Source organism: Microtus pennsylvanicus, chromosome 4 (genome assembly GCF_037038515.1).
Source record: "Microtus pennsylvanicus isolate mMicPen1 chromosome 4, mMicPen1.hap1, whole genome shotgun sequence".
NCBI lineage: Eukaryota > Metazoa > Chordata > Mammalia > Rodentia > Cricetidae > Microtus > Microtus pennsylvanicus.
In genome coordinates this window covers 61,203,907-61,218,938 of record NC_134582.1, presented here as the reverse complement: position 1 = coordinate 61,218,938, position 15,032 = coordinate 61,203,907, and the positions used below count along the sequence as shown (strand labels likewise).

Here is a 15,032-nt window from a genome sequence, read left to right as displayed (position 1 = left end):
TGCTGCAATATTGGTACAACTTAGCTGTTTTTAGACTGTTTTACCCAATTAATTTGTTAGGTAAATACCTTCAGGGCAGGGTGGGTCCTTTACAGACCTCAGCTAATTCCAGTACTGCAGTGTGAGGTTTGCTGGTTCTTTGTTTTAACACTTGTGCTTTTAGAAAAGCGGTCAGCAACAAACCACTTTAACAATGCAAATTACTAGGGGGAAAACTGTAAAATGTAGAAAAATTCATTATATATGCACACACTCCTTGGCTCACGATGCAGCCGTATCGTAGGAACTCTCAGTGGAGATGCGAGATGTGTGCACAACAGACTGCCAGGGTCAGGACCTGTGGCAGACTGGGAACTGCAGCTCACTGCCCTGTTGAGCGTGGCAGGAAGATTAAACACAGCACACAGTCAGTTTAAAAAAGATCAGAACTCCTCAAACACTTTCCCCTGAATATGTGTCAATTGCACACTAGACTAAAGTCAACATATCACAAGCCAGCATAACTTCAGAGCAATTTGAGTGAGTAAAAACTCTATTTTACAGTCTCTTCATTTCAAATGTCGGGGACAACTGCGGAGGCCGTGTCTGATTGTAACCCGGTGGCATTATCTCTTTGTGCATGTTTCTGCCAATGTAAGAAATTTGGGTTCCAAGTTGTTTAAAAAGTCCAGTCCCTCTTCTTCCTGCTTTTCGCTGCAGCAGCCTACAGAACCTGCTGGAGATCCCCTGCCTTCGTAGTTATAGGTGAGGACGTAGTCTTGGGATGGGATGTGCTCTTCGTTCTGATTACACGCGTGCAGTTTCTGTAAAGACCAAAAAACAGGATTGTATTATTTCTTTAAACAACTTCAATTTTGAACAGAAAAATTATTTTATTTACCTTTTATGTTTAATTTTTAACCAGTGTGTCCTCTAATGGAGTCCTACACACAAAAAATGCACATGATTGGTCTATATTACAGCCATATCATAAATCAGTATAGTTTGCATATTTAATAATCCACAAAAATAAAAAACAGGTTTACAACTGTTATATCTACATACATTTAAGTCATCATGAGATATTTATCCCCAGATGTTATGTCTATAGTTGAGGTCCATTCACGAAGTGGAGACAATATGCCAAGTGGTTAGAATTTGTATGTGGCTATCAAATGGTCCCAGTTTTGAGTAACATTAGTTTACTAACTTGTGTCACTTTAAATTACATTCTCCTCCAATGTCACTTTGTTATTTTGGAAACTACTGTTGGAAATGCAGTGCTTGAAAGCCTGCTTCTTATGCCCAGCATTGTACAGTGGATATAAACTCTGCCTCTATTGTGTGCAATACACTTAAAAAAATTACTGCACTCCAAAGTACCCAAAAGCCAAAGATATATCCCCAGAAAAACCACTAAAACTAAAATCATCAACTCAACGCATATTGCAGAAACCATGTTTTCACTATAAAGCAGCAGGCTTTGGGCAGACACATGGAGGCGGACACACCTCTGCACTGCAGGGTCCCGCTGGCCTGTCTTCCAAAGGCAAGGCTCCCTCTGCTGACCTGGAGAGCAGTCCTTCCCTAGCCCCCAGCTCTGACCAGCTGCCAGCCACACCTCCCATTACAGGGTGTCCCTTAGGGAGCATCTGGAGCTCTGTCCCTTAGCATAATCTTACGTGCATGCAGGCTGCAAATATAAACCATGAAACCACTTGAATAGGACGAAATAAAAACAAAACAAAGGCTGCAGACGTGCAATAAATGAAAGCCCTCTTTTAGAATATTGCTCATGTTCTGTCCATCCCAAAACTAAAGGCGTCTGGTACAGTGTTTGCTCCAAAGACACCAGTGCCCTCTGGGAAAGACATGGAATCAGTGCCAGCAAGAATACCCAAACAGGATCTCCTACCCTGGTCCTGCACACAAATCACATGTGAGATGTCGTGTGCGCGCACACACTTCAGTGAAACTAGAATCTTCCAGAATGAAGCAAAGGCATTAGCGTTTCTAAGAGCTTTCCTGTGTTGGTGTAGACCAAGCCGCTCACTTACCCCTTTCTTTCACAGGACTGCCCTCTCTTGTTGACACACTTTATATTTGCATGGTATGCTTTGCGAGTTGAAAATAATTCCTATGATAGTGTTTTCTATGTTTCAAAATTACTAAGAATAAATTTCAAATGTCCTTACCCACTGGGTTCTTTAGCCATTCTACACTGCATAGCTATGTGGCCACTCACCACACCCTATAAATATGCGCAACAATAGCTAGTCTATTTAGAATACAGCAGAAAAATGAAATAATTTTATAAAGTTAATGTATGGCCTAAGTAAAACATGTTAATATCTAACCTAAAACTGCATTCGGATGTTTATGTTTTCATAGCAAAGTACAAGTTTGATTTGGCAAATAATGTATTTTTGAGAAACTAACATTTATCTTCATATTCTTCTCAAAGGGGTTTATAAGACAGTTGTACACTGAAAAGTGAGTCTTTACAGACAGATATCAGAAATCCCTGGTTCTCATAAGATTCTAGGAACTGAGTGAATGCGACAGAGGGATCAAAATATTGAAAGATTAAATGTAACAAAATCAAGGCATTTTTAAAAAACGACTAGACCTCACAAGAGAAGACACATGAAACACTGGCAAAGCAGCTTCTGGAAATTTACATTATCAGTGTCCTATTGTTCTCTACTTCAAAGTAAACCCTCTGGGGACACTCACTTCGCCAAGCCGGGGCTGAGTGAAACTGTGCCACTCGGAGTAAGTGTATCTGCAGTTGTCAGTCTCCATGTGTCCTCTGCCAGAATCCAGGGTGTGGTGATGGCCGGCCACGCGGCAGGAGTCTAAGGTCTGGTGTCCTTTCATCTCGTATGTCTCCTGCCCACCGTTTCTCATTGTGCCACAGAAGCCTTGGCTGGAGTTGTTGGCAGTCTGGGTGGTGAATCCATTGGCTGAGCACTTCATTATAATAAAACAAGACAATAGTGGGTCTCAAAGAATGGCACACATTGCAGAGAGCAGTCAGAGTGATTACTGTTGTAATCATTCCCACCATAGACTAAGTTTGAATTAATACAACAAAGAGTGGAAAATAAAACAGCAAGGTAAGCTTCAATAAGTACCGCTCCATACGGGCTGGGACACTGAGAGTCCCAAGTCGACTTACAATCTACAAGATTCCAACGACTTACAAATATGAATTGACTCCTAAATAACTTCACAGGGATGCATTTGAAAACTATAGAAGCAATTATTCACCAAGGAAGTTACTTACCACCCTGTCGTCTCCAGGTGCTTCGGTGTTTGATATAATTAAGTTTTGCTGTGCTAAATCTTCAGGAAAATGTTTTCCTTTCCGGGCAGTGACAACACTACATACTAAAGTTAGCAGTACCGCTAAGTAAAAAATAGAAGAAGAAATAAAGTTTTAAAAGGACATACTTCATTTGCCCTACATACAAAAATAACTATTCTTCATTGCTTATGACTTGGGCCACAAGAAAACAATGAGAATATTAACTCTGCCTTTGATCAAATTATCCTCATCTTGCTAGGTTCACAGGCACAGTCTGAAATGCGCAATAATCACAGGGGAGAGTGTTTAGAATCACGAGTTCAACTGCAGATCTTAAAAGTCCCGACGGGGGGGGGGGGCAAATAAAAAAGTGTCTAACATTTATTTAAGTCAAACACTAAAGATATTTATTTAAGTCAAACAGTAAAGATATTTACTGATTCCCAAAATATCAGTTTTTCAATTGGAAAATTAAAAAAAAAGACTTTTTCTCAGACTTGTCTCCAATAAACATAATTAAGCATATTTTGTATCTTCTTAGAATTTTATCCTACATGGTAATAATGGGAGGCTTAGAATAATGTGATCACTAAAGCAACAATAATAGCCGTGATTTGCAGTGCTTCAGAAGACCTGCTAGCATATTGTCAAGTCATGGCTACAATTCCAGCTCACTGTATGTTTTAGTATAACCCATGACCTAAGATTTTTAAGCCTTAAGTTATAAAAGAGAAATAAACAAAGATAGGAATAATTCATGATATTAAAATTATAGGAAACTGAGCACAGTGGTAGTTGTCTTTAATCCCAGAACTCGGGAGACAGAGGCAGACAGATCTTTGTGAGTTCAAGGTCAGTCTAGTCTACATAGTGAGTTCCAGGGCAGCTAGGATTTCATAGTGAGATCCTGTCTCAAAAGCAAACAAAACAGCAACAAAACCAAACCAAAAGAAAAATGCAAACACCAAATTACAGGAAATTCAAATTTTAGCCTTCAGATTTGGTGTCTTCCTATTACAGATGTCACAGATTTCAACTGGCCCAGAGAGCTCTGAGCTATGTACCATCTGTCCCCTGAAAGGACAGCTGTGCCTTCCTTCCCCTCTCTACACTACCTTCTGGCTGCGTTTTCTGATCCCCTTGACCTCAACTACTTCTGTCTAGACACAGGAGCCTCCATGCCATTAACTGACTTCTCTAGCCATAACCTCACCATACAGCCTTCGACTTGACTTTTGCCTCCAACTGAATTCTCCCTGGCCGTGCCAACACTGCTGACTCCCCAAAATCATGCCATGTAGGCATGACCTAGTGATCTTGAAACATGTGACTACCAGGACCAACAACCTCACCCATACAGAGCAGCATGAATGAGTCTACGTACTGGACTCCAACTTTTTCCTCCTGTCAAAAATAATTTTTTGGTGATTGATAAAGTTTTTGGTTCCATTTTGTTGTTTGTTTTTGTCTGTTTTGCTCTGCAATGAATCCTACCTAGTATAGCATTTTCTGAAATTTAGTAGTCTTTCGAGACAGTTATTTCATTGGGTCAATAAAAAAATAATAAATGTATGTTCGAAATTTAGAATGTTCTAATCTAACAATTTCATATCATTAGCTCAATCAACTATTAATTGAGTTAGAGTAAGTTACTACTACTGTCCCTTTAAATGAGAAAAGGGGAGCAGAATTAAGCAAACTAAAGACTTTTTAACAATCTGTTCAAGTGTTAAACCTATCTCAGAAAGGATCATGTTCCTTCAAAGGGTGACTATCCAGGCACAACTCAGCTACCCCAGAATACAGGGCAACTTGTAAAAGGAACTAACTCAAGGGACCCTTGTCTGTATTTACTTCTCAAGAGCCTCTTCTATACCCAGATCTTTTATTTTGCATTTTAACTTCAAGTGGGTGAAAGTACTTACAAAACAGCAGCGCGATGCCCAGCAGGATGGCAAGGATGGCCCACTTCCCCAAGGAGACCCCTACACTCCTTGACCTGGCCGTACACTGGCTCGGATGAGTACAATCACACAGGTTAACTCGCAAGACTTTGGTTGTGGATTGTCCTGCTCTGTCTTGTACAGTGACAGGAACGGAGTATTCTTGAACTTCAGCGTTTTTCCGATAGGACAAGCGGGCGGCTGTATCTTTAAGAAAATAAACAGACTTCACTTTGATTGATTGATTTCTGGTGGAGAGTTGTGCACATCTGTGTGCTCACATTTCGAGATCCCATAATAACCTCAGGTATTGTTTGTTCCCCAGGAACTGACCACCTTGAGTTTTGAGTTAGGCACTTTCATTGCCGAGCATGCGCAGGTTAAGCTAGGCCTGCTGGCCACCACGCCTGGGGATCCCCCTGTCTCCTCCCCAGCACCAGGACTAGGATTGCAAACTGGTACTGCCCTACCCTGATTGCTCATGTGGATTCTGGGGACTGGACTGGGTCCTCGCGCTTGCGTGACAGTCACTTTACAGACTGAACTCTCGCTAGTCCAGTGTTGTTTTTAATGATGACTTATTCTTGCCTTAAAATCTGTTCCGCCATTCTTATTGTAAAACACCCACCTGCCAAATTAAAAATAAATGCAAAGGAGGCTGCCTCGATGCCTCTCACCCTTTCAAGAACTAATATTACCTTAGACATATTTCTTCTTGTAGTTCTATTAAAGAAAGCCTTAATGAAGAATTTTTTGAGATCCAAGTAAAAAATGCACACCTGAATTCCTAGCATGTGAAACTAAGGAGGCCAAAAGGGGACAAGGAATTTTAGGCTGGCCCAAGCTATATAGTGAGATCCTATTTCAAAAGGCAAAAGCAATAATAAAAATTAACAATAACAATCAGGCATAGAATGTTGCTCTAACAACATTCCAGCAATAATTTCCCCTGATCAACACAGAATAAGAATAATAGGTTGGCTCTTGATGTAGAAGGTCAGAATTTTTCCCCAATTCCAGCTCATATGCTATTTAAGAATCTATACCTGAAGATACACAGAGAGCATTCTCAGTTTTCACACTCTAAGCCATTTACCTTCTGTTGTCTGTCCATGAAGCCTCTGGAAAAGGCAATGTTTCGAAGAGCGTAGTACTTCCTATATGATTAATGCCTTGTGTGGAAATAACCTCCCTGCAAGAGCTAATTATACTGCTTTCTCCTATAAAAATATAACCATTTGCATCATAATACTTTGTTTTTATCAACTATGATAGTCAGCATGCCACGATTGTCTTGATAGATTATTTGAATCATGTTATTCTTAATTAACCAAAGCTCTATAGATGTTTAGTGGCAATTATAACATTCTTGAGCTTTCATAATAGACAAAAATGATGTCACAGTGGCATAAAACATAGCCCAGGAAGCACCTAGAATTTCTATAGGTTAAATGTCTGTTAGATCTTTGGGATTTGGACTGTACCTTGGACCTGAACGCTTGCTAGAGGACTGTGAATAGGTCTTGGATTATATTGGAACATGCCAGCATCAGCAGTGTCCAAGGAAAGATGGGGCAATCACTGACCTTTCCAAGACCACAGGCCAAGCCATAGTCATGGCATACATCACAGTAGTTCAACAACCTTGTGTTTCCCTTATCAGTCATCTCTGCCCTCTTCTCATTATCTCCTGACACTACTGTCATCTGTACAAGACATACATCTGGACAAAGAATGACCTTCTTTCCACAGTCCCAATGCATACTCCACGGTCACCTACCATACAAAGATCAGTCTCATCAGCTTGGGACACAAGACTCACCAACACCTAACTTCACCCTTTCTAATACCCAAAGACTCAGCATTCCTGAGAAAGTCTTCTAAACCTAGATGCTACTAAGTTACTCATTTCCCTATTGTGATTTTTTTGCCTATATGCATGTGTTTTTTAATCAAAACATTGCCTAAGCAATCACTTTTTAAGTAGTTATTAGCTGCTAGGCACTGGGCTCAGTGCTGAAAGTGAGAATATGGATTATGAACGCTGTGAGAAAAGAGAGTTGGTAAACAGCAGTCATACAAGGTATAAGGTGTTATAACATGTGATGCAACAGGTCCCTGGGCTCTCCTTATATTTTTCAGGTGAGTTCTGAGGTCAAGCATCTGAACTGAGGTAGTGACTGCCTGACTCATCCCTATGCAAACACTCAAGGTCTGCAGCTTCTCTGACCAATAGTAAGTAATGCGTTCAGTTATATTAGTATGAAACCAAGACACAGTGAAGGTGATTTTTCTAGGTAGAAAGGACAGTGTACATAAAGCTTAGTAGCATGAAAAAATACGGCATCAGAAGTTGGAGACATAGCTCCATGGTTGAGAAAATTTACCGCTTTTCCTGAGGGCCAGAGGTTAGTTCCCCACACTTACACTGGACAGCTCACAACTTCCTGTAACTCCAGCTACAGGGAATCTGACAATATGACACCCTCTTTTAGAATCTATTGATATGCACATGCACTCAGACACATACACACAGACACTACAGAAAGAGATGCATACACACATACATACACATACATGCACACACAGGCACATGCATTGGAAAAAGCTATTTACTATCCTAAACTTTTGTTGTACTTTATGTAAATTAATATGTAGTCAATCTGCTACATCAAATCATATGAATCGTTATTTTTCTGGAATACCATTAACTGAGTTGAGGATCCAGATTCTGTTGACTTCAGGAGAAGAGCTTGCCAAGTTGAACTGAAAGGGAGGGCCATGGACAGGCTCATCAGGATCGACAGCTGAAATGTCCGTATACCCCATCTTTGGCTTGCAGATGACAAGATAATCTTGAAGTATTTCTGGAGCATTGTCATTCACATCCTCGATGTTCACTGCGAGTGTTCCTGTGCATGACTTACCCTCTGCGAAGGGAAAGGGATAAGGCTGAGTGCAGTTCTCATGTTCTTGTTTCAGAGTCTCCGAGGAGGAAAATAAATTTCAAGCTCTTCTCTATTTTTATTTTATTTTATTTTTTGGTTTTTTGAGACAGGGTTTCCCTGTGTAGCTTTGGGGCCCATCCTGGAACTTGCTCTGTAGACCAAGCTGGCCTCAAACTTACAGGGATCTGCCTACCTCTGCTTCCCGAGTGCCACCAGAGCCTGACTCAACCTCTATTTTTATATATATATACAAATATATAATTTTAAGTCTAGGTCCTATAAATGAGACAAAACGTGTCGTTTGTCTTTCTGAGGCTAGCTTGTTTCTCTTAACATGATTTCCAGTTGCGTCCATTACCTGCAAATATTGCTACTTCGTTTTTCTTTACAGAGACATGAAATCCAATGTGTATATTACCATGTTTTCTTTATCTATTTTTCCTTGATGCCCATCTAAACTGTTTCTATTTCCCTGTTACTGTGCAGCAATAAACATGGATACATGGGTTGCTTTGTGGTATGTTGACTTAAAGTCCTGAGGGTATATACTCAGGAGTGGTACAACCTGAATCTATTCCTGAAAACATAATCTTTGGTTATTAGATGAATAGCAAATAAGAATACAAATGAATTAAAGCTACGATTATCTAATGTGGTTCCTGCTGCTGATAATAACAGATACAAGTTTCAACATACATTTTTGTCTGAGTTAATATAAATAATAGAAACAAATGCGGAATTGCAAGCTCTCTTTCCTTGGGTTTATGAATGTTAATGAGCCATGATGAAGTGGTTATAGAAATATTATTCTAATCCCAAAGACACATTCAAACTCGTAAGGAGGTTTTAGTATGTTACACCCGGGGGTCACAACCAAAGATTCTATTTCAAGGAGTACAAGGTAACATGTACATATTAAAATTATTGTTATTTAAATTAAAGCCACAGGTATAGGAAATTTACTTTCAAACCAGAATTCAAGTTTAGAAGCATTTAGCAATCACCTGAATGAGTAAAAACCTCTAGGTAAAGTGACACAAAGCTATGTGGAGGAATCTGAGGTGACAGTTGCATAGTGCCATAAGGTTAGATTCGATCATTGCCCTTTACCACAAACTGTGCAAGAACTAAGTTCCTGCAGATGGAATATAAAGATAAATAAAAGATGTGTTATTTAATTGAGGATGATGGCTCACACTTTATAAACACAGCACAGAATAAGCTAAAGAGGAGAACTGCCACAACCTCAAGACCAGCCTGAGTTACACAGTGGGCTTGAGGCCATCTTGGACCACAGAGTAAGATCATGACAACGACAACAACAAAAGCATCGTTCTGAGTGTGGGGTGCAAGTCTGAAATCATAGCATTCAGGATGCTAAGGCAGGAAATCAGGAAAAATAAAGATCATCGTTGGCTACAATGTGAATTCAAAAGCAGCTTTGGTTGCATAATACCTCCTTATCAGAAAACAAACCAAACAAACAAAGCCATAAATAAATGGTATCTTCTTACAAAGTCATCCCGTAGAACAAGAAGAGAGCTTCCACAAGGTAATTTTCAAGAATTATGTATAGTTACCACAAGATTAACTCTGCACAAAAATAATTACAACTTATTCTTCCATTCTATTATAAAATACTAAATTAAAACTTTGTTACCTTGGTCTATTGCCATGACCGTAATATTATACAAGTCATTTCTTGGAGCCATGGATTCTCTGTCTAGGGTTTTTGATATTGTCAGCAGACCTGAAACTTCTTCAATGCTGACCCATTCTTTAGGGTCCTGCAATTTTTTGTATCTGTTAATAAAATGAAATTTTGTAAGTCTTTGGCATCAGAACATGTCTCAAAATAAGACGCCCGTTTCAATTACGACAACTGCATTAGCCCATGGCTGCCAGATTTGTATACCTTAAGCCATTGCTGTTCTTGGTTTCAGGATCATAGGCCTTGTAGCCATTGATCTTGGACCCCACGGCTGAGTTTTCTTTGATCCGCACATATTGTTCAGGGGGGTTGCATTCTGGCCCTTCATCCTGGTCCTTCACATGAACTGTAACCAAGGCCCGGTTCATGGTGGGTACTCGGCTTGCAACGTCTCTGATAAATGGAGCTTCGTTGTTCACCCCGATCTCTAGGGTCACCTGACGATTTTCTTCATAATCCAGGGGCTTTAAAATAAAGGATATGCGTGTCAGCTCCGTGTGAAGAACATCTGGAACTGCAAGCAGCTGGGTACTGCTATCATTAGGGCCAGGACTGCATAACAAATTCATGATCACCTTTTGTTAACAGTGACGTTTCTTCTTTCCTAGACCTGTGATCCTGTGCTAACTGTCCTTTACCAAGGGTCACCTCCAAAGTCTCCACAGATGGATTTACAGTGTCATGGGGAAGACATCCCTCAACTATTCTTTCCCTCTTTTAAGGAAAATTATTCTCAGCCTAGAAGTATTGCAGAATTATGTCAAAGTCTAACAGGCTGACCCTGGTATTTGACAAACCTTGTAAAATCGTATGGTAACTTCAACAAATTCCAAAAGGTGGAAATATTTCATTCACGTTCTGACTGGTGGGTACTCTAAATGTCTATTTTCTTTTTGTGAGGTTCTGGGAATCTGGTTGATTTGTTTCAGTTGCTGTTTGCTTATTTTCATCTGTGTGATTATAACGGAGTTTCCCTCTGCAGCCCAGGCCAGCCTTGGAACTCACTGCATTGCCCAACCAGCTGGCTTAAACCTTCGATGATGATCCTTTCTCAGCCTTGAAAGCTCAAGGATACTGGTGTGTATGCCCTCACTCAGCTTCCAATATATGTTTCAAGTCCCCTCATACAAGACATCTAATGGAACCATCTCTACCCTTACACAAGACGTCTACTTGAGCCGTCCCTAGTCTGTCTTTTCTTTAAGTGAAATGTACCCAGGATCTCATTTCTTCTTAGGAATCCACTTCAGTTTGTCAAGATTCCTTCCGGAATGATGTAACACTACCTCCTGTTATAAAAAGGCCACTCGTGACAGTTTAAGAATGGTACTTTATCACTGTCTCTCACCTATCACAAGTTCTTCTCACAACAGAAATGCAGAAGACTATCAACATGATCAGCTCCGTGGTGATCACCACATACGACCCAGCTTTAAGCGGGCGGTGTAAACTCAAAGTCCTCACACCTGTGTGCAACAGGAATTCCTATTACCCCATTCCTGTTCACAGAAGTTCCTATTACCCCCATTTTACATAGTAGCAATCTGGAGAATAGGAAGAGAAACTGGTCTTCCTAAAGTCAAAAGATTTCCTTTGGGCAGAACTTTGAAGCCAGGTGGCTTGCCCTCAGACCATTTCCTTAATGGGCACATTTTAATATCCCTTACATAACTAAATCAATTAATTCAGTTCATCAGTCTCCAGAAATATTTTAATCAGTTCCTTGGTTATAAGTGTTTTTCAGACAGAAAAATCCAACAAAATTCATAAAATACTATTTCCCATTATACTGTGAAGGAAATCACAAGAACCTTTCTCTGACTGACTGATGAAAATAGCGGCTTGCTGAATATTAATCAAAATCAAAACATACACATGAGGGAATAGAAACATGGTTTGCTGTTTCAGAGTGCTTCCTGCTGTTCCAAAGAATCAGCATCCTTGGCAGGCAACTCACAGATAAGCACCTATAATTCTAGTTCCAGGGGAACAGGAATGGGGTAATAGGAATTCCTGTTGCACACAGGTGTGAGGACTCTGAGTTTACACTGCCTGCCTAAAGCTGGGTCATATGTGGTGATCACCACGGAGATGATCATGTTGATAGTCTTCTGCATATATATACAGTATATATAGTTTTATCTACATTTTTATTTTTAATGTATAAGTTCTTGTTCAGAAATATAAACACAACTAACATCTCATTAATCTGGGGAGTCATATATATATATATATATACACATATATATAATTTTTAATGGTAAATAAAATAGTTTTCATACTGTCCTTGCACCTACATATCAATAGCGTGAGAAACTAATACTCATACATCTTCTAAAAAGTCAAAAATATTGATGAATCTTAGCACCTATAGCATCCATATGAAAATATTTTTATGATTATCTCAGGAAGCAAGAAGTATAAAGATCCATTTGTTTGATGCTACCAAGGACAATCTCATATATCATATGTTGGGGTGACCATACAGAAACAAGGACAACTTCAGGCAATGAGGAAGTGAAGGGCATGCAGGTAACCATGGCACCTCTGGCTGAATGCAGCTGTATGATCCCGAGCAGCTTCCTACAGCCCTGCAATACCTTCCTGCCAGCTCCGTAGGCTCAAACTCAATGAGGTAGGGAATACAAGTTCTCTCTGCCCTAAGGCATATGTTTGCTCCATTACACTAAAAATTTATTCATAAACATCCCGCATGTGCATAGAAGTGCTAACAAACTCCCTGGAAAATCTTGGAGGTAGAATTCAGGACCTTCCATATAAAAATCACCAAGATCTCTACTTTTTCCACTCAAAGTTATACAGATCAAAACAAACTGACAAGCTCTAGACAACTAAGAGAAATATACCCAAGTAATTCTTGATTCAGTTGACCAGTTATTCTTCCCCTCCAGGTACAGAAGAAGGATTAAAGTATATCTCTAGTATGCGATCCTGATGAACAATGCAAAATGAGGTATTGGAAATGACGCGTTCTTTCAGTAAAATCAGATCACTACCTCATTTCCTTTTTTTCCCTTTTGGGTAAGAATACATACATACATTCATTCAAATATATATATAGTTTTTTCATACAATATATCATGATCATAAGCCGACTTTGTGCAAATTACCACAGGTGAGTAAGACTGCTTAGGCATATGTGCATGTGTGTGTGTGCAGATGTGCATGCTCACGTGTCTGCGTGAGGTTTTAAACTAAATTAATGAATAGTCTACTTACTAAAGTTAAAGTAAGTAACAAATTTATTGATTATTAAGCTGAATAACAAATACTCTATTCTCATTTAAGCCAATTAAATGAGATAGTTCAAGATAAGCACTTGATAGGACTATTATTTGGTAAATAGCAATTTACTGTCAGGGTTGGTTTACTAGCCAGATGCGGACTGGAAATACAACTGGGCTCTGTGAGTAGAGGGTGCAAGAAGCCACCAGGATGTGACCACTCTGCTCCATGAACTTACTGGGGCGTGGTGTCATGGAAAGATCACCGATGTGGGAAGTTATAAACTAGATTTTCACTCTAGGATAGATAATTGCTATATTTGTCTTTCAGGAACTGATTTGCCTCTGTCACCATAAAGTTGCTTATTTTATCATTATCCATTATCATTACTATGAGTTTGGGATATTAATACCTTGTCCTAAAGGAGAAGCAACATCTAAAGTTAAGTTATACTTAAAAAAGTCTCATCCATTGCCTGTCATGACAATATGCACAGTTCATAACTACTGTTTATTTTTAGCTACTAAATGTATTCACTAAATGTAGTAATATAAATTATGCCCAATCTAAAATTCTATGTATTTACACACATAGTTATAAATATAATTGAAATTTTCATGTTATAGATAATGGAAATTAATACATTTAAGGTTTGCTCGGAAGACAATTTTGTACTCTATTTATCTGAAATATAGCAAATGTGAACCAGCGGCAAAGCAGAGACATGCAAAAATAGGCATCTGAGACTAAAACTGCATATCTGACTGTTCCCATCTAGACAGAACCTTCCAGGTCTTGACATCTCCCTTAGAACTCTCACATAGGAAAACAACTAAAACCAGCATATTACACTATATTCTCATCAATAGATAAGAGGCCCTTACTCAGTGAAGAGACATAATACCCATCTACAGGACACTATTATCTTTTTATTTGAGGCTAGAAATAATAAAAAAAAATGTTCATGTCAAAAAAAGACCTTTCTGTCCTTATAGCTTGAAACCAAGAATACAAAGTGAAACCAAATAGCAATATATGCAATAAAATATATCCATCCGGCTCTGTTTTATATAATACTGTATTCACCCTAGGTATTGCTTATTAGGAATAAGATAACAGGCATATATCCTAGAGATAATGAGATGAATATGGGGCTTCTAAGTTACACCAGGAATACCTACTAAAGAACGTGAGTTGCAAATGGACACAGAAACATTAAAAAAAAAAAAACCTGTGTATCTCTTATAGACATAGACCAAGTCCCAAGGATGTGAGTTGTAAAGAAAAGGTGGGAGGTGTGCCTCGGAAATGGAGATCTTTATTCTGGCATACACAGGAGAAAAGAGAGAGAGGTGTCACATGGGAACCATCAGACTAACCAACTTGGCTAGTAGAGGATCCGAAACTGTCTAGTTGATGAAGCCACTAAGTGGCCCGAAGTTCCTATTCTTTATCTCTTTACCTTCACAACACACAGAACACCCTCATTAGTCGCTGGGTCCGTTGTGATTTTGAAGCGCCCGTTTTCATTCCCTTTTAAGATGGTAAAATTTGCCTTCCAGTTGGCACTCTTAACCAAGTCCTTGTCATCCACGGGAATGCGCAGGATTTCCACATTGTATGTGTTCTCCTCCACAGTGGTTTCATACTGGAGGAAAAGAAAACATTAAAAAATGTAGTTACTATAGAAAACTTGCACAAAGTAAAATGTTTCCTAATTTCCAAAAGAACTTTGTCGTCATGGTGTTTACACAGATTACCTAAAAGCATGATCACAGAGAGTATTGTTTCATGAAACTGTTAGACAAAGACTATTTCCTACATATGTAGACTGATGTCCTTGCCCTTCAACAAGAGTAGATAACATAAATCGTAACATCTGGAAACAGAAGTCA

General features: G+C 39.2%; 1 protein-coding gene across 3 annotated transcripts in view; it reads right to left on the bottom strand.

The window, feature by feature from the left end:
• Nucleotides 1–605: 605 nt before the first annotated feature.
• Nucleotides 606–15,032, bottom strand: part of Dsc3 (desmocollin 3) — a 31,114-nt gene continuing 16,687 nt past the window's right edge. Inside the window, exons 9-16 of one of the 3 annotated variants that reach the window (XM_075970883.1) lie at nt 14,600–14,785; nt 10,096–10,355; nt 9,841–9,983; nt 7,938–8,162; nt 5,215–5,439; nt 3,269–3,390; nt 2,716–2,952; nt 606–803 (exon numbers count right to left, since the gene is read on the bottom strand). In XM_075970883.1, coding sequence (XP_075826998.1) covers nt 606–803; nt 2,716–2,952; nt 3,269–3,390; nt 5,215–5,439; nt 7,938–8,162; nt 9,841–9,983; nt 10,096–10,355; nt 14,600–14,785 — 1,596 coding nt within the window. Of the gene's footprint in view, nt 804–896; nt 924–2,715; nt 2,953–3,268; nt 3,391–5,214; nt 5,440–7,937; nt 8,163–9,832; nt 9,984–10,095; nt 10,356–14,599; nt 14,786–15,032 lie in introns of those variants that run through there. The other 2 variants (XM_075970884.1, XM_075970885.1) reach the window with 2 other exon arrangements.